Raw genomic sequence first — 23,376 nt, 5'->3', positions numbered from 1 at the left:
TGTATTCTTCCAGCAATAGTTCATGCATGTGAGAACATATCATATTATTCATGTATCTTATATAATTATACTTAAAGAGTATGAGGAAATAGGCATATTTTCCTTAGCCCTTTTTTCTATTAAAATATCATAGCACACTAAGCTATACACTGCAAAGCACCTTTCTTCTTTTACTTAAAATGTTATCTTAGAGTGTATATTAATAATACATATGGCTAGCGGTGCCTGGGTGGCTCTGGGTGTCGGGTAAGCGTCTGACTTCAGCTCAGGTCATGACCTCACGGTTTGTGGGTTTGAGCCCCGTGTCGGGCTCTGTGCTGACAGCTCGGAGCCTGAAGTCTGCTTCAGATTCTGTGTCTCCCTTTCTCTCTGACCTTCCCTGCTTGCACTCTGCATCTCTCTCCCAAAAATAAATAAACATTAAAAAAAAAATACCCAACTCCTAATAACCGGATAATGGAGATTTTAAGTTGATTCATCGAACTTGAGACGCATCTGTGAGTGTTAAAATAGTTTCACACTCTGTAACCTGCTGTAATGGTTTTTTAACAGCTTTATGGAGATAAATTCACATGCCATACAATTCACTCATTTGAAGTGTATGATTGGATGTTTTTTTATTAAGTGCATTAAGGGTGTACAACCATCACTTTCTAATTTGGGGACATTTTTTGGCCTTAACCTTTCCTTCCCCACAAAACTCTGCACCCGTTAGCAGTCACTCCTCATTCTCCCCTCTGCCAGACCTCTGGCAGCACTAAGCTGAATAGATTTGCTGCTCTGGACATTTCATATAAATGAAATCATACCATATTTTTTGTGTCTGGCTTGTTTCACTAAGCATAATGCTTTGGAGACTCACCCGTCTTGTAGCATTAATTAGTACTTCGCTTTGTTCTGGTTGAGTAATATTCTGTTGTATGGATAGCACATCTTGTTTATTAATCCATTGATAATCGTTTGGGTTGTTTCCATCTTTAGGCTATCCTAAATAACGTTGCTGTGAACATTCTATGTTGTGGCTCCATATGTTTTCGGCTTTCTTGGGTATATACCTAGGAATGGCATTGCTGGGTCACACCATTGCTGGGCAATCCTAATTTTAACTTTTCAAGGATCTGCCAAAACTGTCTTCCAGAGCGGCTGCACCACCTGACATTCCCACCAGCAGTGTATGAGGATTCGGATTTCTCCACACCCTCACCTTGTTTTCCATGTGTCTGATTCTAGACCTCCTAGTGGGGTGTGAAGTGGTATCTCCTTGTGCTTTTGATTTGTGTTTTTCTTTCTTTCTTTTAAAAAAATTTTTTTTAATGTTTATTTCTGAGACAGAGCATGAGTGGGGGAGGGGCAGAGAGAGAGGGAGACACAGAATCTGAAGCAGGCTCCAGGCTCCCAGCTGTCAGCACAGAGCCCGATGCGTGGCTTGAACTCACAAACCGTGAGATCATGACCTGAACTGAAGTCGGTCGCTCAACCGACTGAGCCACCCAGGCGCCCCTCTTTCTTTTTCTTTTTTTTTTTTTAAAGTTTATTTATTTTGAGAGAGATAGAGACAGCACAAGCAGGGGTAGTGGGGGGGGGGGCGGGGGAAGGCAGAGAGAGAGAGAGAGAGAGAGAGAGAGAGAGAGAGAGAGAGAGACAGACAGAGACACAGACACAGAATCCCAAGCAGGCTCCAGGCTCTGAGCTGTCAGCACAGAGGCTGACATGGGGCTCGAACTCACGCACTGTGAGATCATGACCTGATCCAAAGTCAGATGCTCAACTGACTGAACCACCCAGGCACCCCTGATTTGTGTTTTTCTAATGACCAATCATGTTGACCATCTTTTCATGTGCTTATTGATCATTTACTTATCTTCTAGTCAGATCCTTTGCCCATTTTAAAATTGGGTTGTCTTGTTTATTATTGAGTTGTAAGAGCTTTTTATATATTCTAGCTACAAGCCCCTTGTCAGAGAGATGATTTCTAAATATCCTTTTCCCATTCTGTGGGTTGTCTTTTTACTTTCTTGACGGTATCATTTGCAGCACCTAATGAATTTTTAAACATTTTCCTTCAGAATTCAGTCGGCGTCTTAAGGAGCGCATGCACCACAATATTCCTCACCGATTTAACGTAGGATTGAACATGCGAGCCACAAAGTGCGCTGTGTGTCTGGATACTGTGCACTTTGGGCGCCAGGCATCCAAATGTCTTGGTAAGAGAAGCAGTGGTGCGTTTGCCGTGGGCACCTGCATGTCTCCCCCTAAACAAATCCATCTGATGGGTGTGGGTTTTTTCCTTTAAAAATGTTTTACCATATAGCGCATTCATTTTGAAGCTTTTCATTCCAGTGGGAGGACGCTACTTTTCCCGTTGAAGGAGAGAACTTATACATGTTTCCAGCTCACGTGTCCACCCCCCGTGTGCAAAATGCCTTGCACTTTGCTGATTTCCAGCCCTCCCGTTTTGCCAGGCTTCCCTTTCCCCACCTTTAGGCTGGGTGCTGGCTCCAGCTGAACCTTGCCGGTGGGTCCTCTACACGCCTGTTTGTGGCGGCCTGGGGAGAAGCCAGGACAACTGGGTGGAGAGCACTTGGCTCTCATGTTTCCTCTCTCTGTAGGGAGGACCTGGCTCCTGCGAAAGCTTAGGGATTTACCTGGGTGATGGGCCCTGACTGATGGGCCCTGGCTGGGGCTTGGCTGGCAGAAAGAGGAATGGTCCAGGGTTCGACAAGGTGTTTTCAGGTTGTTAACTGCTTTTCCCCAGAATGTCAGGTGATGTGTCATCCCAAGTGCTCTACGTGCTTGCCAGCCACCTGTGGCCTGCCAGCCGAGTATGCCACGCACTTCACCGAGGCCTTCTGCCGTGACAAAATGAACTCCCCGGGTCTCCAGACCAAGGAGCCCAGCAGCGGCCTGCACCTGGAAGGGTGGATGAAAGTGCCCAGGTATTGTGACAGGGTGGCTTGGGCTGGGGCATGTGCCAGCGAAGATGCCACCCCAAAATATGCCACTTTGGAACCAGGATTATTTTGAGCCAAAGGCACTTGAGAAACAGCAGGTCTAAGAAGGCCCCTCTGACCTCCCCTTTCTCTTCCTGAAAGCAGGAGATAAATCTCCCGTGTAAGAGCACTCCTCCCTTTTCCAGGAGGAAAGAAATATTCTCACCAGAAGCAAGGAGGCAAGGCTTGTAGACAAAACTCTGCAGATAAGCCTTGTTAAAGTAACACCTTATCTTCCTTTAGCCTCCCCATACATTTTAGTTGCTTTTTCATAACCACTACTCTTTGTTCAAGCTAGTATACAAACACTAGGCCTATCTGCTTTTTGGGTCTTTATTTTCTTATGGAGATTTCCAGGTACACACACATAAAATAAAAACCGTATGCTTATCTCTTGTTCGTCTGATACCAGTGGAATGCCTAGGCCAGCCACAGAACCCACAAGGGGAGAAGGAAGCTCTGCCTCCCCTGATACATGGATGGCACAGGCACTTCCATTCCTGAGGTTTCCTAGGGAAGCGTCGTGGCTAGGATTCCCCCTCCCTCCTTCCCTCCTGAGTCTAAACCTATGTTCTTATCCATCCCTATATCCCCAGGAATAACAAACGAGGACAGCAAGGCTGGGACAGGAAGTACATTGTCCTGGAGGGATCTAAAGTCCTCATTTATGACAGCGAAGCCAGAGAAGGTAAATTAAGAATTCAGGGGGAATTTCATTGCACGTGGTTGACCCAGGTCTCCCAGTCTTGGCGTGAAGGCTTTGTTTTTCCAACTGCGTTGCAAGCCTTCTACGATTTTCCATTTTTGAAAATTAAAAACCAAATGACTTCGCTAAAGGTTATTGGTACGATACTCACGTCTATAGGTCTCCCCTCTGAGGAACCTGCAGGGTGCTGCCCTGAAGATCCTACCTGCTAATACACCTTCAGAGAACTTCTGCCTCAGTCAACTAGCCCATAAATCCGCATCGTCAGCAGAAATTTGACTGTGCTACTCATCTGACACACTTTATTTTGTTTTTATCTTCCCTCTCCGCCTTCTCTGCACACCTTTTCCCCTCCTCCTTTGTTCTCGTGCGCCTCTCTTTCCACGCATACTCTGTCTCTCTTGCCTTGTCTCTCTCTCTCTCTCTCTCTCTGTTTCTTTCTTCCTCTCTTCTCCCCTCGTTCTTGTTCCTGTTCTTTTGGTTTTCTCTCTGCCCTTCCTCTTTGCACCAAGCTGGACAGAGGCCGGTGGAAGAATTTGAGCTGTGCCTTCCCGACGGGGATGTATCTATTCATGGCGCCGTTGGTGCTTCTGAGCTTGCAAATACAGCCAAAGCAGGTGAGCGGAAGCTGGAGAACCCACGGCAGGGGGTGGGGTGGGGTGGGGTGGGGAGGTGAGGGTGGGGGTGGGCACTGGGCTGGATGAATCAGCAGGGGGAGGAGGGGGTGCCCTCCTTGGCTCCCCCTTTTTAGTGGGGTCTAGGACTTGCATGCCTGGGCGATGTCTGACACATCAGGGCCATCCCTCCCAAGAGTGAGAGGAATCCACAGCGGACCCCTGCTCTCTGTCCCATCCCCTAGATGTCCCCTACATACTGAAGATGGAGTCTCACCCACACACCACCTGCTGGCCCGGAAGAACGCTCTACTTGCTGGCTCCCAGCTTCCCCGACAAACAGCGCTGGGTCACCGCCTTAGAGTCTGTGGTCGCAGGTGGGAGAGTTTCTAGGGAAAAAGCAGAAGCTGATGCTGTGAGTATGGAGGCAGGAGCTGGAGTCTGTCTTTGTAAAGTGGGCTGACTTGGGAACTGACCTGAGTGGTGGGGCCCCTCTTGCCGCCTCTCTGGGGGAGGGATGGCTGAGACTGTCATGACTGGGACTCTTGTGTCACTGAGATACAGGCTGTACGCGGTCTGTCTGGTGTCACACACCCTCCCCTGGTGGCCCTTTAGAATGAGGCAGTCAGTGCCGTTAGCCAGCTCTTGGGGCGGCGATTGATCTTGGTCACGGCAGCAAATGTACTCATATGGAAATCCTCTTTCTCGTTTACTCTGATGAGTTTATTTGCAAGCGCTTGGCTGTGGAGCAGCACAAAAGTCTGCCGACAGCCATGCCAACTTCGGGAAGGCTTTTCATAACCTTCTCGTACCTTCCACACGAACTGCTCTTCTGTAGGCAGGTTTGGAATCCTACTTACCCTTAAGATGTTGGAACTGTAGGTGTGCCTTGATTGGCATCACTCCTCCTGGAAACTTCCAGGGTATAAACAGGGCTCCTTGCTCATTGGTGTTTTCTCCACCAAAGACCAAATGCTGGGCTCCTAGTAAGCACCTTCACAGTTCACAATGGTGAACTTCTTAACCATGAGCCTCCTTATCGGAGCTTTGCTCACCGGGTGGACCAGTGATTTGATGACTTATTTTGTGGTTACCTGTGTGAGACTGTTATTGAAATCCATGTTAATATGTGTACAATAGGGCCGTGACTGTATTTCCTACGAGCTTCTGCCTGCGTGGGTTCAGGTAAAGAGATTCAGAAGCTTGCTTCTTTGGTGCTGACACTGTGCTTTGTACTTTTGCTGCAGCCGGGAGGGGAAGGAGCCTTCCATGTGGCTTATTAACCCTTTGCAGGTGGAATCTCTTTAGCCTCAGCTTATTTCCTACCACAGAAAATCTCTACATCTATTTTATTTCTGCATCAAGCTGAGGCATTACTTTGATGCTAATTAACAACCACCCCAGAGATAAGCAGTAACATTCATGTTTTGCCTTCTGAGCTCAGATCAAAATAGGGGGCAAGCCAAGACCAAATGTGTGTTTCTGGCATTTTCACGAGTAACCTTCCTTCCTGGCACCAAACTTCTCTCTGTTCTTGCTTTTATCTCTCTGGATGGTTTGGTCATGAACAGTTCCATCTTACCATGTCCTTGTTTTTTTCTTTTCCTTTCTTTCCTTCTTTTTAAAATTTGTTCCAATATGAAAAGAAATTGCTTGGAAACTCCCTGCTGAAACTGGAAGGTGATGACCGTCTAGACATGAACTGCACACTGCCCTTCAGCGACCAGGTAGCACTGTTCTCTGGACACTGGCAGTAGCCACCCCCTGCAGTCAAGAAAGAAAGGGCTCTTCCTTGATGGGGTTGTCCCCAGGATGTGATCATGCTTATGTTGTGCTTGTGACCTTCTCTCCTTGCAGGTGGTGTTGGTAGGCACTGAGGAAGGGCTCTACGCTCTGAATGTCTTGAAAAACTCCCTCACCCATGTCCCAGGAATCGGAGCAGTCTTCCAAATTTATATCATCAAGGACCTGGAGAAGCTACTCATGATAGCAGGTGGTAGGCCAAGGACATGGCGCTTTCTCTTCACTGTCGAGGGAAACTACCTGAAAGCCAGTGTCACGCTTGCGAAACACAAAGGCAGGCCCTCCTGCAGGCAGATGGGAGCAGAAGCGGCTCTTTCCCCCGTGTCCCTGTTGGTGCCCAAGCTGATGGCGCTCTCTGCCCAGATTCATTCCCCTGGTGGCCAGTGCAGTACAGTCTGACACCCCCAAAGAACACTTCACCATTCAGCCAGGGGAAGAGTAGGAGCCTCAGAGTCCTGGTAACATCAGACGCTTTGATGCCAGCGTCGTGGCGAGGTCAATGCCACCTTGAGCCATGGCCTTCTGAGAGCCTGCCTGTTAGCATGTTGCCTCCTATTTCTGTGTGACCCTCAGAAACACTTCATCTGTTCACTGGTTAACATTTTGCCATATTTTCTTTCTCTTCCTATACAAACGTACATGCGTGCACGCACACACACTAACTTTTGAGCCGTCTGAGAGTCCCTTGCAGCTGTGACCCCAAATTCTTCACCGTATCACCTACGAACATGGGCATTGTCTCACATAACCATGGCAAAAAATTTTTTCTCTATTTATTGGCAGTACTATTTTTTTTTTTTAATGGAAAACAGTAATTTGTTGGCTCAATGTTCAAAAACATCCACAGTCAGGTCTTGTTTTAGGCGTGGCTGAAATAATATGGTCAGGAACTGGCTCTCAACACGTACTCTCTTTGCCTCTTTTGTTTTTCTGCTTGCTTGCCTTCCTTCCTTTCCTTCCTTTCCTTCCTTTCCTTTCCTTCCCTTCCCTCCCTCCCTCCCTTCCTTTCTCTCCATCCCTACCTTCCTCCCTTCCTACTTGACTTTATTCTTTAGAAGCGTTTTAGGTTCACAGTGAAATTGAGCTTAAAGGACAGAAAGTTCCAGTATCCCTCCACCCCCACTATCAGCATCCCCGACTAGAGTGGGACATTGGACATAACTAATGAACTTGCAGTGACACATCATCAGCCAGGGTCCAGAGTGTCCGTGAGGGTTCACTCTTGGTGGGTTTGGACAAACGTGTAGTAGCATGGGTCTACTGTCATAGTATCACACAGAATAGTTTCACGTGGCACCGTTTTTGGATTCAGGAAATTTATCCCTCGTTGGAATGCAGTTGTCTGACACACTGCTCATAGTTAGAATTTACCTGCGGCTCCAATAACATCCTTTCTGGTATTTTCCCCCCTGATTTGTGATCCAGTCCCAGATTGTGCACTACATTTAGTAGTGTCCCATTAGTCTCCTTTAATCTGGAATGCATCCTTGGCCTTCCTTTGGTCCTCCATGACACCTATCGGAACGGTCCGAGCCTGTCATTTCATAAAATGTCCCCTCCGTGTTCCTAACCCATCCTCATCTTCACTTTGATGGGGATTGTGTTTGAAAGTATAGTTCACATTCTCTGATTATGTCGGCAGAATTTTTTTTTTCATCCCAGAATCTTGACCAAGAGGCCAGATGTTTTCATTTTAGATCTGAAACTTGGACCTAAGCTGTGTACACAGGAGTGTCTGGGAAACTCTGTTGACCTGCATGGCCCCGCGTGGATGTTTGTGAAGAGAAGTAGAACTGCCATCCTGCACCTTTGCTTCCCTGCCTCACACTGACCGTGAAGCTCTTCCTTTTCCCTTCAGGAGAAGAGCGAGCTCTGTGCCTTGTTGACGTGAAGAAAGTGAAGCAGTCCCTGGCGCAGGCTCACCTTCCCGCCCAGCCCGACATCTCACCCAACGTTTTTGAAGCCGTGAAGGGCTGTCACTTGTTTGCTGCTGGCAAGGTAGGCTCTCCTCAGGGCCTCAGCTGGCAGAATGTTCTTGAAATCGGCTCTTCCCTCCTTTTGAAGCAGCTTACCAATTTGACCTTGAAAATTGTATGTCTTCTAACTGGGTTAAATTTCTGTTGTTTTCTTTAGACACATGAAGGAATTTGTGTAGCCATGAAATTTGCACAGGCTTTGAATCTAAAGGAAATGTCAGAGAGAAAAATGAGAATTTAACAAAACTGAAAGGAAGATCCATGCTTAGAATGTGTACGTGTGTGTATATCTGTGTCAGTGTGTGTAGGACAGAGTCTTTTTTTTTTTTTTTTAATCTAACATGGATCCCCACTCCTGGACTGGATGAAAAATGTTTTATTACTAGAAATTAGCAAATTCTGATTTATGACATTTATAGAACATAAAGTCAGTTCACGGTAACTCAGGTTAATTGTTTGGTAGCTAATAACATATTGATTTTGGTGCATAAATACATTTATTTTCTTGCCTGCTTCTTTAGGGAAACTTTTTTTATTGAAAAAACTAAGAGTGTTTGTGGGTGCCTACACATGAACATGTCTAACTTTAATGAAATCTGAATCAAGCATTTGCAGGCCGCCTGAGGCCACTGGAGTCATCCTGTTGACAACCACTGACTTTCCCTTCTCAGAAAATGGCTTACTGGGAATCTGTTGTTTAGCCACTGAGTCAGCATTTACCCAACACATCCTGTGTCCCTGACTGAGCCTTCAGAGAATTCTGTGCTGAGGAACGGAGGACCAGTGGGGGAGGGCTATGGTTGACTCCAGGAACCTCCTGAAGGGGCCTTGACCTTGGTCACTATTCTTGAGGACTTTTGGTCTCTGGAATTCTTTTCTTAGTCACTTATATGATGGTTGTGATTAATTGTGGCAATAAAAAAAAGGGGGGGGGCAGAATATAAAGTAGAATGGCTGGCCTAGAAAGGTGTTGATTTGAAAAGGTTTCTTAGAGGAATCTTAAGGGGCCGATAAAAGACATTGCTAGATGGGCCCAGGATTTTCAGACGGGGACTGAGCAAGGTAAAACACTGTGTGCTCCATCAGTTTTATCAATTCTTTTCTTTTTATTTAAAAAAAGTTTTTTGGGAGTGCCTGGGTAGGTTCACTCAGTCAAGCATCCAACTTCGGCTCAGGTCATGATCTCCTGGTTCGGGAGTTCGAGCCCCACATCGGGTTTTGTGCTGACAGCTCAGAGCCTGGAGCCTGCTTCAGATTCTGTCTCCCTCTGTCTTTTCCCCTCCCCTGCTCACACTCTGTCTCTTTCTCTCTCAAAAAATGAGTAAACATTAAAAAAAATTGATGTTATATTCCTAGTTTTGCTCTGGAGCCAGTATACACACGACTGACACTCTTTTTCTGTTCCCTGATTGCTTTTCAGATTGAGAATGGGCTCTGCATCTGTGCAGCCATGCCCAGCAAAGTCATCATTCTCCGCTACAATGAAAACCTCAGCAAGTACTGCATTCGGAAAGTAAGTCCTGGGCCTCACCTGTCCTGCTGTCCCCACCAATTGATGTGGAAGGCGTGCCGTCTCAGGGAACAGTGTGTGCCAGGTCCCTTCAGCCTTGGTGATCTCTAGGTAGGGGGAGAGGGAGAAAGAGACAGACACACCTGGAGGAAGCTTCAGAGCCTTGAGTGGCTGCCCTTTTCCCTCTCATTTTCCTTCTGTTTGTGAACGGCCTCTCTAGCCTGCCCAGTGAATTCAGCCCTTTGTTACGGGAGAAAGGCAGCTGGCTGATCGAAGAGACACTTTGTTTCAATTCGCATAAAAAAGGAAGGACATCTCTCTGAGAAGCTAGCAGTCTCTGGTGGCACTTATCAGAATTTATGTCAGATCCTAGAAGTTTCTATTATTAACCTTTGGAGAAGCCAGTGCTAGCTGTGTTCTGATGTGTAATTAGGGAGCTGATTGTCCTTGGAGCAGAGTGGTGGTGATGGTGACTGCCGTGTGGACAAGGTGCACATTGGATCATTTGCCTCACTTCCTGAGACTGGCCGTTGTCCCTAGGCTAGGAAAGCGCCACCTGTACTAAGCCTGCTTTATTTCAGGTGTCTTCATGATTAGTCTCAGAAGTGAAATGACTGATGGGTGAACATACATAGAGGTCATTCTGTGTTAGGGAAATAGTTTCATCCTGGGTGGGCTGTTCGTCCACCATCCAGAAACTGAGCTGGTTATTATATACTTTCACAACAGTTCTGAAATGCAGGGGTGGTAATCCCCAATTTTCAGGTTAGACAATTGAGGCTGGCTTGAGATCCTGTTACAAAGTTGAGACCAAAACTGAAGTTTGATTTTTCCCTGCCATTTCACTGTGTCATGCTGCCTAAAAGTTTCCTCATACTTAGCAGGTGATCAGAAATATTCAGTGATGATAGTGTGGATTGTGAGCTTGAACTGTTAGCTTTAGGAGATTTCTCAGAAATCATTGCTTCCCTGTAATTCTTGGCTACCGTTTGAATAAGCATGCCTAGGTTTTTTTTTACTATTAGGACTGGCCTGAAAACAAGTGGAAGTAATTAGCCCATCACTAATGGAGATGACAACAATGATGATGAGAATAATCATATAGGTGATACAGGTTCATGTTAGAAACTTAGCTTACCAAAAGAAGGAAGCTTAAAACCACTCCCTCTAACCCTGTTTTCTCCAGTTCTTTTCCTCAGATAAGAATTTGCATTTTTAAAGATCTGTTTTTGCAACCTTTTCATTGAAATGGTGTTTCTGACTCTTTTTGGCTGCCATTTGACCTTATTTTCTTGGTCTGGGGTTGCAAAGAACTCAGAGGTAGCAAAGGGATGATCAGCCCTCATGGGGGACATGAAAAGATGGAGTGTGCTTTGTGTGGCTGAGAACGTGAATAAGTCCAGAGGTGACCGTCTCCAAGGCGTGGTTAGTTGAGGCGGAAATGGAATAGCAGTGGAAAGGGGGCTGCTCTGTGTTAACTCACATCATTTTCTTCTACCCTCTGTCTCAGGAGATAGAGACCTCAGAGCCCTGCAGCTGCATCCACTTCACCAATTACAGTATCCTTATTGGAACCAATAAATTCTACGAAATTGACATGAAGCAGTACACGCTTGAGGGTAGGGCCCAAGTCCTCCCCCCAGCCCACACTCTGCTCCAGCCTTGCCACCAACACTAGCTCATTCCTGAAGCCCCGCTTCTCACCTGACTTTACAGAATTCCTGGATAAGAATGACCATTCCTTGGCGCCTGCTGTGTTTGCCTCCTCTTCCAATAGTTTCCCTGTCTCGATCGTGCAGGTGAACGGCGCAGGGCAGCGGGAGGAGTACCTGCTCTGCTTCCACGGTGAGTCAGGGCTTCCCGCCCGCCACTGGTCTGATGGCTCGCAGACACCAGGAGCCCCAGACCCTACCAGCACCCTTGCCTGGTCCAGCTCTCTCATATTCTCTCCTGAGAGCAGCCACTTCTTTCCTTCTCTGCCCCTTCTTTCTCTCCCTTTCCTTTCTCTTTTTTCCCTTCCTTCTTTCTTGCATTTTCTTGTGATGTTTCTCTTCATTCTTTTTCATTTTCCCCCTTCTTCCTATCTCTGGGTCTTTCTGTCTGTTCCTCCTTGTGTCTGGGTCTCTCTTTCTCCTTTTCCTCCTCCTTTTGCCTCTTATTTTCTGTCTCTTCCGCTTTCCTTTAACACATCTCTGAGAGATGTGACTCAGCAAAGGTCTTCAGGTTTTAATGATCCAGTTAAATCTGGCTGGTGGTCCCCTGGGTTCAATCCCTTATTCTTCTATCAAAGTATGTGTCGTTGATACTGATGCCTCTGGCTGTGCTGATGCCCCGGGCTCCAACTCCTTGCAGAATTTGGGGTGTTCGTGGATTCTTATGGAAGACGTAGCCGCACAGACGATCTCAAGTGGAGTCGCTTACCTTTGGCCTTTGGTAAGTGATGCAAGGTATGGAGGGCTCTGTTCTGCCAGCAGCTGGTGTCCTAGGAAAAAATTGCAGGTGGACTCCTTTTTGGGTTAAGCACTATGCTTATGGATTACATTAGACACCAAGCACCACAGGTGAGAGTCACCTGAAGAAGTGTTCAGGGCAAAGATTCTGATGAAGAACCACGTAAGCCAAGGCCACTGGCCTTGTGAAATATCTGTTAGGCTCTCATGACAGAAAGGAGAGCATTGCCTGTGAATTTAAATCATTTCAAAGGCTGCAGAGTATCCCATGGCATAGCTGAACACCTGTCAGTTTAATCAGTTCTGATTAGGCAGAGCAGGTAGATCATGCTCATTCTTTCTGTAAGTACAAACATTGCTATGATGAACATCTTGCACTGATCTTTGCACACTTGTCAAATAGTACCTGCTGCTCATAAGCCCTCAAAGTGGAGCTGCTGGGTCAAAGCATAAGCAGACACCTATGTGCAAATATGTACATACATGTCTGTGTGAATGTTCTGAAATGCCGTTACGGTTGAAATACCTGTCGAGGCTATTTGGTTTATCTATTGCTGCATAACAAGTTCCAAAACTTGTTACGGACAAGACAACAACAACTTGTCATTGCCTAAGATGCTGAGGCTGGACTGGATAGTTCTGCTTCGTGCGGTTCCAGTGGGAGCACTGGGATAAGCAGGAAGTCCAACATGGCCTCACAAAATGGCAGGCAATTGGTATAATTGTTGGGAACTCAGCTTGGGCTGGTGGCTGGAGGTCTCAGTTCCTCTCCACGTGGGCTTCTTCCAAGAGTGCAGAAGTGCAAGCTGGCAGGCCTTCTTGCTACCACCACATCCTACTGGTTAAAGCAGCCACAGGGTCAGCCTAGATTCAAGGGAAGGAGGCTCTATCCACCAGAGCCTGAGTACCAGGAGGCACGACTAACAGTCTAATACCAAAGTCCTAGTTTACTGAAAGGAATGGTAGTGATAATCTCCTTTACTTTTAAGACAGAAAAAGATCTCATCATATCCTAGAGTTTCAGTGACACTATGATATTGATATATAGTATTAAGGCCAGAAATATTTGATTATCTATGAACCCGATCTTTAATGTTTTTTGAAAACATATACAATGAAACACTTTAAAAAGGTATACAATGAAAAGCCTCACCCAAATAACCTGTCTCCCTAATTCTCTATTCCCTCTCCCCCAAAGGGGGAAAAAATACTTCTTTGAGTTTCTTATCCTTCCAGTGCTTTGTGCAAATACAGACGCATAAGAAAATATATTCTTATCTACCCCCCAACACACTTTAAAAATGCTTTTTGTTTAAATCAGTATGGTGACACACTTTACACATTCTGAATCTTGCTTTTCACACTAAGTAAAATTGTACACTTCAGGTTTTTTTTATGTATCAGTACATAGAGAGCTTCCTGCAGGTTTTACAACTATGCAGAATTCCATAGATGTACCCTAATTTATTTAACTGACCCCCTATAATGTCCCCTTGCGTTGGTTCCCATCGTCTGCTCTGACAACATGGCAGTGAGTATACTTGAACATGCCTCATTATGTTGGCACATGGATGTATGTGTAGGATAAATCCCTTTAGGTGGGACTGCTAGGTCCAAGGTGGCCTTGCAGCCTGGTTTTGAGTTTCTCTTTTAACCCTTCCTTGCCCATGCTCTTCTGTGGTGGCCATGCAGCCTACAGAGAACCCTATCTGTTTGTGACCCACTTCAACTCACTAGAAGTAATTGAGATCCAGGCACGCTCTTCTCTGGGGTAAGCATTGCCCTTTCAGACTTTGAAAACCTCGGCGGTTGGGGCTTGGGGCCAAGTGTGTGTTTCTTTCCATTCCATCTAGCAACGGAGATAACCTGAATGTAAACTCTTATCTGGAACTCCATAGGACCCCTGCCCGAGCGTATTTGGAAATCCCGAACCCACGCTACTTGGGCCCTGCAATTTCCTCAGGAGCGATTTACCTGGCGTCCTCATACCAGGATAAATTAAGGGTTATTTGCTGCAAAGGAAACCTTGTGAAGGAGTCCGGCACTGACCACCACCGGGGCCCCTCCACCTCCCGCAGGTATAACACTTCTCCATTACAGGAGGCAGAGTGTTTTTCTGTAAGATAGCAGGAAATTTTGCTAAACTGGTCAAAGGTTTCCCAGTCTTCAAGCTCAAGCCACTCTTTTCTTTGGGATCTATAGCACTAAAGTGCCCTTTACAAGCATCAGGATAATTCTTAAATGCCCCCTTGGAAAAAGGTGGAAGGAAATGTCTGGTCTTTCTCTGTTGAGTTTTTTAGTGGCACTAGAATCGATCATGAATTGTGCATTCATTGCTTTAGCAGATACTCTGCCATGCTACTTGGGCTTGTTGCAGGAGATATGGTGCTGAAGAACCAGATGCAGTCCCTCCCTGATAGAGCCCAGTGGGAGAGAGGCCATGATGAGCAGTCAGGCAATTATAGCCTAGCTTAGAAGGATGGGCCTCTGACTGGGGTAATTTAAGGCACCATGGGAGCCCAGAACAGGGTTCCTAGCTTGGACTTGGGGGCCAGGGAAGATTTCCCAGAAGAAATAACACCATCTGTATGGGCCATGCTTTCCTCTTTCTTTGCATGTCTTCTAATTTTTTGTTGAGAGGCTGAACATTTCAAATACTATAATGTGGCAACTCTGGAAATCAGTTCCCCACCTCTCCCCTGTTTTTGTTGTTGCTGTTTTTGGTGTTATTTTTTTAATGTTTATTTATTTATTTTGAGGCGGGCAGGCAGAAAGGGAGAGAGAATCCCAAGCAGGTTCTGCACAGACAGTGCAAAGCCTAATGCCGGACTTGAATTCATGAACCAAGAATTCATGACCTGAGACAAAATCAGGAGTTGGCTGCTCATCCGACTGAGCCACCCAAGGGCCCCTGTTGTTCCTGTTTATTTAGTGACTCTCCTGGACTAAATCTGTAAAGTCTGTATTCTTTGTTATGTCGGGCTGGCCATTCAAGTTTCTGCTTGGTTAGGTTAGTTATCAGCTAATGACAGGGCAGAGATTTTGTTCAATGCATTGAATCAGTAAGTCTCTCACCTTTTGCTTAGGGTTTGTGTGTGTGTGTGGGGGGGGGCATACCTTCAATGCTCAAAGTCAGCCAGAATTGAGAACTGAAGCCTTCTCAGGTTTTTCCTGTGTGCATGGCCTTCTAAATCCCTATGAATATAAGGGACCATTTCAAAATGCCTTGCAGACATCTTATTCCCAGATTTCCTTTTGAGTGTTTTGGCCAGCCTCTTCCCCAACTGGTAGCACTCCCTCAGGTATTTGGCAGATTAAACACTTGCTGTTGATTGTTCTTGATAAACATTTGGGAATAGGGCTCTTCTCATGAGCAAGCCCTGACTTGGGTCAAGGAAAAAGCCCCGCGAATGGTCTTTTCTGGGGAGTAGCCAAGCAGGTCAGACTGTTTTCTGGGGATGGGGCTTTTTGGGGAGTTTCGATCCTGATCTCTCTCCAGAGGCTACTCTTACAGGGCTCTTAGTTTTAAAACTGCAGCTCTGGGGAGAAAGGGGGTAGAAATAGGTCACATTAACATGTCACAAAACTTGTTCTTACTGGGGTTATCAGTTATTTTTCTTGCATAAATGCCCTTGCTGTTAGAGTTCTTACAAGTCTGGTTAATTTCCAGAGTTCTGAAAAGTTTATTTTGACGGCTGTTGCCAGTGTTCTTGTTGCTTTTATGGAGGAACGGGTGTTCGGCGATCCTTGCTGTACCATTCTGGAAGTGCTTTTCCTCTTTTTGATACAGGTGGTAGCGCAGCACACATTCTTGTACCTAATGTTCCTTGGAGACTGCTCCACGTTGGCATCAGAAGTATTCTTCATTGTTGTTTTTATGCCTACATAGCATTCCTTCATGTGACCTTGATTTATTTAACTGCTTTTTTATCAATGGATTTTAGGGTTATTTACAGACTGTTGCTACAGTAAATTAAATGATTTTGTGCTTCTGTCATTTTGCATGCTTAGGAATCTATCTGTAGGATAAATTCCTAGAAACAAAATTGACGGGTGACATCAGACGTCTGTTTGTAATTTTGATAGATCTTGCTGAAAATTCCTCCCTGAAGGCCAGATCCATCTGCAATGCCATCAGCAGTGCATGGAAGTGGGACTGACCTGGTCTTGACACAGAGGGCTGTGAGCCAGATCCAGGTCGATGTGGAGCTTTGATGTATATAACTTTAAGATCTTGGTCTGCAAATAAATTCTGAGATTATTTAACCCAAGGGGAATATTTAACTGACCTAGGATTTAAATTTTTCTGGAATGGTATGTCTACTCTGTAAAGAATTACATGGATCCCCTAACCATGTGCTAGACACAATGTCTGGGGCTGGGGATCCACAGATGAAGACATGTTTTTATTCTCAAGGGACTTAGTCCCTCCACCACATTGTAATTATCTCTAATATTAAAAAATGCTTAGATCTTGAAAAAAATCATAAATTTAATATTCTGAGACTATGTCCTAATGAATAGCTTTTCTTCTATTGAAATATAAGAGTTAGTCTGAATTTTTGGTCAGTGTGGTTTTAGTCCCAGGCACTTGCTAGAAGATCAGAAGTGCCAAATAACCAGCAGTTCCTAACTCTTTTGGCTTGACCCTGCCTCAGAAGGAACTGTTCAAAGGGCTACAGTTCTATCCTGAAACGTCCAGATTTTCTTTAAGTAGTTTCCAAGTCATGCCAAGAACAAATCAAAGTACCATAATTAGATTTTTTTTTTTTTCTCCACTGCCTCACTAATTAGATGGCAGGCACCTTCCTTCTGAGACTATATGGTGTCTCTGTAAGAAGTTGCTTATTCCTGTGGTTGGAAATGGTTCCGGTTCCTTTGAACAAGAGGCAGAAATAATGCTGTTGCTTTCCTGCTGTTGCCAGGCATGTGTGGAAAATCAACAGTTAGTCTTTGGTTGTCTCTTGGCTTATAAAATGATCTTTTTATGCAGACTGCTTTGGCAGGTCAGAATGTAGAAGCCCAGCTTGGCTGAATATGATTCACTGCAGGCCTCATTGCCCTGGTCTGTTTAGCAGATCAAGAAACGAAACTCTTTGCAAACAAAACAAAAACAAAAAAAACATAAAATTGGCATGGTAGATCATTGGTCATTAATAGATACAGAGATAGAAGATTGCCCACTTGGCCTAGAATGATGAGTATTTTCTTTCATTCCATTAATCTGACATCCCAAATGGCCTTCCTTGAGCCATCCTTCTTCCCCAGGGCATTGAGTATCTTCTCACTTGCTTTATGATGGGCCCCTGTGAACACATTTTATAATTTCATCTCCATTACAAATAGGCTTAATGTAATTCTCCTAGTTGGAATTTATTTTTTTTGTCTTCCATATCTTAAAGCCACATGACTAGAGATGAATATAAACCTTCATTTCAAGATGCTGAAATCTGAGTTATCTCAGATTTTTCTGCTGTACCCACCTAGCACAGGAGGGTTCTGGCTTTCTGGGCATGTTATCTGGAATCTTGACAGAATTGCACAAGGAAGCCAGACAATGACTTGAAAAACTTCACAATGAACTGATCACTTATCTAATTATCTCTACTCACCTCTCTGTTTCACTGTAGAGCAGGAATCAGCAAACTTCTGTTAAGGTCCAGATAGTAAATATTTTTGGCATTGTGGGCTATATGGTTGTCTCAACCATTCAACTATTGTTGTAGTATGAAAGCCGAACAACCAGTGCAAAACCAGATGGGCATGGCTGTGTTCCAATAAAACTTTATAAAACCAGGGCATCTGTCCAGATTTGGCCTTCAAGCTTGCTCTAGAGTCTCTCCTCCCCCAGTAGGTGTCTTTGCTTCTCATTTGTTTTCAATTATGAGCATTGACAAAGAGATTCTGGTAGTTGGACCAATAATTGAAGAAAAAATCAACTAACTTGGCCCCTTCCAAAGAGAAGGATTTAAATATCAAGGATTAAGATGGGCCTCTGGGAAAACCAGTGACTCTCTCAAACATTTCTGAAGAAATGACTGATTTTACTGCAAAAGTCCAACATTGATGGAAAGTATGTCATCAAGCATATTAGCATACAATTCCGCTGCAAAAATTAGAGCAAGATAAATCAGTATGTGATTCATACTTGGCTCATTCTTAGAATCAGCCTGTAATTCCAATTGTAATTTAGATTTTAAAAATAACGAGGATAAATTTACTTGCCCGATTTCTACTTTTATTTTCTGAGATAAAGTTCCAATCAATCAAAACATGTTCTCCAAGTAATATTCTCCATAAAATGTGCCCATGTTAAGTCGGTTCCCTTTTCCTGGCTCTAATTATACTGAGATGAGGAGGACTGAGTACTTTTTCTGCTCGTTGGGGTGGGAAGGAATTAACTCTCAGTTCTGTTTCTGGATCTCCCTTCTTCAGAGAGGTGGTTAGGGCCGTACCTGCTGAAATCTTCATTCGAAATATCCAGGCCGGGCTCGGGGGAGGGTTGGATTGGCCATACAAAAAGGCCCTAGTGTTGTCTATTGTTTGGTTATTAACTGTCATCTTCAGGGCCAGGGCCGTGTTTTGAGCAACTGTACTGTTTTTGTCTGTCCTGCTCAGTTTTCTAATTCTGTCAGGCCTGATTCCTCTCACATCAGTATTGGGTGCCACAAAGATGCTTGGAAAGCCACCTGGAAGGAGAGGTGACCAAACACCAGGCCGACGAGTGAGACAGAATTGGCAGATGTGTACAGGCTTTCTCAAAATTGCTCCCTTGCATCAAGGGCCTTTGAGCAGCCTCCTCCCCTAAATGAAGACTTCCTTCTGTGCCTTATAGATTCTGCAAAATACTTAGGTCAGTAAGATACTGGGTGGGGATTAGGATGTCAAACTGACCTGTGTCGGAATCCCAGTTCTGCATCTCCCTAGCTCAGGCCAGGCACTCAGCCTCCCTGTCTCCACATCGCCTCTGCTGTGAGGGTCATGCCTGCTCTTAGCTTGTGGAGCTGTCATGACAATGTAATGAGTCAAAGCACATAAAGAGCTTAGCACAGGGTCTGGCAGTAAAAACCTGCACTGAGACCAGGAAGCTTGATTTTCTTTTGTTGTCCTCTTTCTCTTCCTGTCCTATCAAAAGAAAACAAAAAGCCTGAAGAACTCCTGGTGGGATTGGGACCTGGGGGTTGCTCAGAGGAAGAAAATGCCCCTTTGAGGTTGTGACTTCTCATTTCGCACCTCCCTTTCCTGTTGCCTGCAGCCCCAACAAGCGAGGCCCGCCAACATACAACGAGCACATCACCAAGCGTGTGGCCTCTAGCCCGGCGCCACCGGAAGGCCCCAGCCACCCACGAGAGCCAAGCACACCCCACCGCTACCGAGAGGGGCGGACAGAGCTGCGCAGGGACAAGTCTCCTGGCCGCCCCCTGGAGCGAGAGAAGTCCCCAGGCCGGATGCTCAGCACGCGGAGGGAACGCTCACCTGGGAGGCTGTTTGAGGACAGCAGCCGGGGCCGGCTGCCTGCAGGAGCTGTGAGGACCCCACTGTCCCAGGTCAACAAGGTGAGGCACCATCCGGAGAGGCCAGAGGAGTGACCTGAGGAGCTGAGGGCCCTTTGGGGCCACTGTTGTAGAAAGGAGACTCTGTTATTATTAATTCAGATTTTTTAGGACATGGTAACAAGTTTAGGAAGAAAATGTATTTAAGAAGAGGCCTTTCTAAGCAAATGGATAATGCATACATGTGTACCTCAAAATGGAATAGCTACCCTAAGGTATATCATTCGCTTCCCCAGAGGCAACCAGTGTTCGCAGTTTCTAGAGATACTCTATGCACATAAGCAAATATCTATGTGTATCCTCCCTTCTTAAACACAAATGATAGCCTACTATACAAAACGCTTATGTCTTATTTTTTTCAGGCACATCTACAAATACGTACCTCAAGAATTTTTTGGAAGGCTACACAGAAACTGGTTAACAGTGGTTGCCCCCTAGAACTTTGAGCTTTTTGAAATCTTTAAATCATACACGTTATTATCTGTGTAATTTTAGGTTAGCAATTGAGATGGAGGGATGTGTTGAAGGAAAGGGGCCCCAACGAACAGGGGGAGGCTCAAGTACTTGATGCCTCCTCGGTAGGCTTGGTTCCAGGGACCCCTCTGGACAGCACAGCCACCTTTCTGTCCTTGGGGGCTGGTTTTCTAGATCACATTCTCCCAAGGCCACCTGCAGTTGGCTCTTGGGACCCCTGCCGATAAAGAGAGGAGGAAAGGCCGTTCAGTGTTTTTTCTTCTCCCCTCTGCTTTACCGATAAAATGGGGGCTTGTGTGTGTGTGTGTGTGTGTAACAGAGATCCATCCACAGCTTTGGAGAATTTTCTGTGAATGTCATTCCCTGATGAACCCCAAGCTCAGAGCTGGAGCCGTACTGTGGAGCACTCCCTATTAACAGCTGCAGGGAGGCCGGGTGGTGCACACTTCCTCCTGGGATCAGGCAGGGGGAGCACAGGCATTTTTGGCCCCCTCAGCTAAAACCCCCTCCTTATTTTGCTCCTAGGTCTGGGACCAGTCTTCAGTATAAATCTCAGCCAGAAAAACCAACTCCTCATCTTAATCTGCAGGAAAACCCCAAACACTCTAAGGAACTTTGCTGAAGGGGACCCCAGCCCCCATCTGCTCAGCCACCCCACGGCACAGCTGGGTCCAGACCCACCTCAGTGTGGACGCCCTGCAGCCAGGTGGTGCCGGGCTGAGGCTCTCGGGAGCCGTCAGCACCTTCCTGCAGTCACCCTCTGTGCACTTTCTCTTTCAGAGCATTCACAAACTTTTATACCTGGCTCTAGCCTGTACCAGTTCATCAAAGGAAACCAACCTGCGCTAACTACAACGTGGTTAGAATCCTATTTAATAGCTACTTTAAGATCCTAGGGTTGGTTGGTTTTCTTTTTTTTTTTTTTTTAAAGACAACAGAATTCTTAATAGATTTGAATAGCAATGTATTTCCTGTCGTAGTCATTTTTAGCTAGATCACACCATCAGGTCTTTGCTACGGAAACGTATTGTAGAAGAGTCCCCGCCAGTTGGCTAACCTCCTGCGCTCATGTAGGTTCATTCTTGTTCCAGTCCATCCTCACAGATGGCCCTGTTTTACCCAGGGTGACATCTTAGCCAAATGTTTACTGTTCTCATTGCCTTTTATGGCCTTGACGACTTCCCCTCCCACCAGCTGAGAATGTACGGAGGTCATCAGGCCTCAGCTCGGAGGCAGTGACTTGGGGCCAAGGAACCTCGAGGAGCTCTCCCTCCCCGCCCCTCAGAGTCATCTCCCCAGCCTGCTGTCCCTGCTTTCCATGTAGCTTTGGCCAGGAAAGCATGCAATAGACTTGCTCGGAGCCCAGCGTTGATGAGTCTCTGGGCCCGGGAGAGGACCAGGGGGCCATCCACCTCCTGTCTGCGACAGCGCGTCGTTCCCCACCCTGGGATGCGAAGAGACCCGTCCGGGAGTTCTGCATGGCGGTTTCACTGCATGTGCTGCCCCCTGACCTGGCTGCCCCCCTGGGTTGCTCTGCCAATGTACTAGTACCATACCATCGCTCCCGCTGAATCGAGACCCTCTGACCACTTGCCAATTCACTGGCCACAAAAAGCTGCAGTCTGTAGCACTGAACAAACAAAAAACCAAACGCTCAAGCCTTACGACCAGAGAAGGATTTCAGCAAACCACCACCTCACACCTTCACGCTTCCCTGCCGCCTCCCTCGTGGATGACTCCGTGTTCACACAAAATCCAGCACAGTTCTACCCCACGAAACTGTGACTTCCCAAGTGAGCCTTTCCCTAGGGCTAGACTAAGACGAGGAAGTTGGAGAGAGCCGCGGCCCCTCTTCCACCTCTGCTGGGGTCAGGAGGTCCTCCTTAGGTGCAGTGCTGCTCACATGGTTTCTCTCTGCCCGCTACCAGAATGCGAAATTCCTGGCAACTGGTAAAGAACCAACCTAGAGGCTTTGCAGTTGGCAAGCTAACAGCGGCCTTACTTCTGCCTTTAATCTCCCACAAGGCATCTCTTGCTTCTGATTCTCCATGACTCTTAGGCATGCCTCGAACAACCAAGGCACATCCTAGGTAGGCTGAAAGGTAGACCTGTTTCCACCACTGCAGGGGAACATGACCACGTTTCAACCCACGTCAGATCACTTTCCAGATTGCAGCCTGGCCCAAATCCCAGCTCCTTCCTGCTCGTCTCTTAACCTAAGTGCTTTCTTGTTCGAAACACCTATGTCCCTCCCTCCACGTTATTGCACCCTTGGCAGGTGTCATGCTGTTGTGTTTTATGTGTCGCTTGGAGTCTTTGGGGTCACACTGCATCCCCTCCCTCCCCCAGGGCAGATCAGACTGAATGTTTGCTGAAGTTTTTGTCTCTTGGTCCACAAGTATTTGGAAAGGTCACTGAAAACTGGTCTTTCAGTCTTGGCATTTCATTTAGGATCTCCATGAGAAATGGGGCTTCTTGAGCCCTGAAAGTGTATATTGTGTGTCTCATTTGTGAAAAATGCTTCCTGCTATAGAACTAGCTCAAAAGACTGTACATATTTACGAGAAACTTTATATTCGTAAAAAAAAAAAAAAAAGGAAATTGAATTGGTTTCTACTTTTTTATTGTAAAAGGTGCATTTTTCAACACTTACTTTTGGTTTCAACGGTGGTAGTTGTGGACAGCCACCTTCACTGGAGGGTGGGGAGCTCCGTGGGACCACCAAGATGCCAGCAGGAAATACCGTACCACAAAATTGCAGTCAAAAGCTTATTAGCATATGTAAGATTCTAGGTCTCCAAAAGTACAGGCTTTTTCTTCATTACCTTTTTTATTCAGGATGAGGAAAAGAACACAAGGAACAATTCAAGATCCACCTTGAGAGGAATGAACTTTGTTGTTAAACAGTAGTGAAATAAAGCAATGATCTAAAATGTTTGCTTTTGTGCAACGACCTCTTCTTTTCTTGAGAGACCATAAACGTCCTCAGTATTGCCAGTGTCAGCATGGGCTTGTTACTGTGGCGTGGGACCTTGCTTCCCTCTCAAGGAGGCTTTTTTCTGGGGTCGGGGGAGCAATACAGAGGCCGGAGCACACTGCTCTTCTGGAGTCAAGAGCCCGATAGCAGTCTTTCCCAAGAGCAAGACCTTGTTGGAAGTTTGGTCACTATTTCCAGTGAACCATAAACTGGCTGTTAGGTCACTTTATAGGACTGCAGAACAGGAAAGGTCCTTATGCAAACAGGCCATTTTGAAGGGATTACTTGAGGATGGATTACCTAATTTTCCCATAATGCAGCTA

The 23,376-nt window shown here is 46.0% G+C and overlaps 1 protein-coding gene and 1 long non-coding RNA gene across 21 annotated transcripts in view; one reads left to right on the top strand and one right to left on the bottom strand.

Moving 5' to 3' along the window:
• CIT (citron rho-interacting serine/threonine kinase) overlaps positions 1-23,376 on the top strand; it is a 166,409-nt gene that overhangs the window by 138,775 nt on the left and 4,258 nt on the right. For 4 of the 20 annotated variants that reach the window (XM_027043931.2, XM_027043928.2, XM_053206551.1 and 1 more), the window contains 16 exons: positions 2,067-2,204; positions 2,756-2,936; positions 3,587-3,678; positions 4,209-4,313; positions 4,556-4,725; positions 5,957-6,037; positions 6,168-6,303; positions 7,972-8,111; positions 9,510-9,602; positions 11,110-11,218; positions 11,316-11,444; positions 11,952-12,032; positions 13,742-13,820; positions 13,948-14,127; positions 19,305-19,605; positions 20,602-23,013. In XM_027043931.2, coding sequence (XP_026899732.1) covers positions 2,067-2,204; positions 2,756-2,936; positions 3,587-3,678; positions 4,209-4,313; positions 4,556-4,725; positions 5,957-6,037; positions 6,168-6,303; positions 7,972-8,111; positions 9,510-9,602; positions 11,110-11,218; positions 11,316-11,444; positions 11,952-12,032; positions 13,742-13,820; positions 13,948-14,127; positions 19,305-19,605; positions 20,602-20,625 — 2,039 coding nt within the window. In that variant the 3' untranslated portion in view covers positions 20,626-23,013. Of the gene's footprint in view, positions 1-2,066; positions 2,205-2,755; positions 2,937-3,586; positions 3,679-4,208; positions 4,314-4,555; positions 4,726-5,450; positions 5,496-5,956; positions 6,038-6,167; positions 6,304-7,971; positions 8,112-9,509; positions 9,603-11,109; positions 11,219-11,315; positions 11,445-11,951; positions 12,033-13,741; positions 13,821-13,947; positions 14,128-19,304; positions 20,561-20,601; positions 23,014-23,376 lie in introns of those variants that run through there. The other 16 variants (XM_053206549.1, XM_053206548.1, XM_027043932.2 and 13 more) reach the window with 9 other exon arrangements.
• On the bottom strand, positions 14,093-22,870 carry LOC113595081 (uncharacterized). Its single transcript, XR_008291871.1, has 4 exons — positions 22,730-22,870; positions 19,526-19,667; positions 17,662-19,174; positions 14,093-17,143 (listed from the first exon to the last, which is right to left on the bottom strand). It is a non-coding gene; the product is annotated as an uncharacterized LOC113595081 (long non-coding RNA).

This window comes from Acinonyx jubatus, chromosome D3 (assembly GCF_027475565.1).
Source record: "Acinonyx jubatus isolate Ajub_Pintada_27869175 chromosome D3, VMU_Ajub_asm_v1.0, whole genome shotgun sequence".
Taxonomy (NCBI): Eukaryota; Metazoa; Chordata; class Mammalia; order Carnivora; family Felidae; genus Acinonyx; species Acinonyx jubatus.
This window is presented reverse-complemented; position numbering and strand designations above follow the sequence as displayed.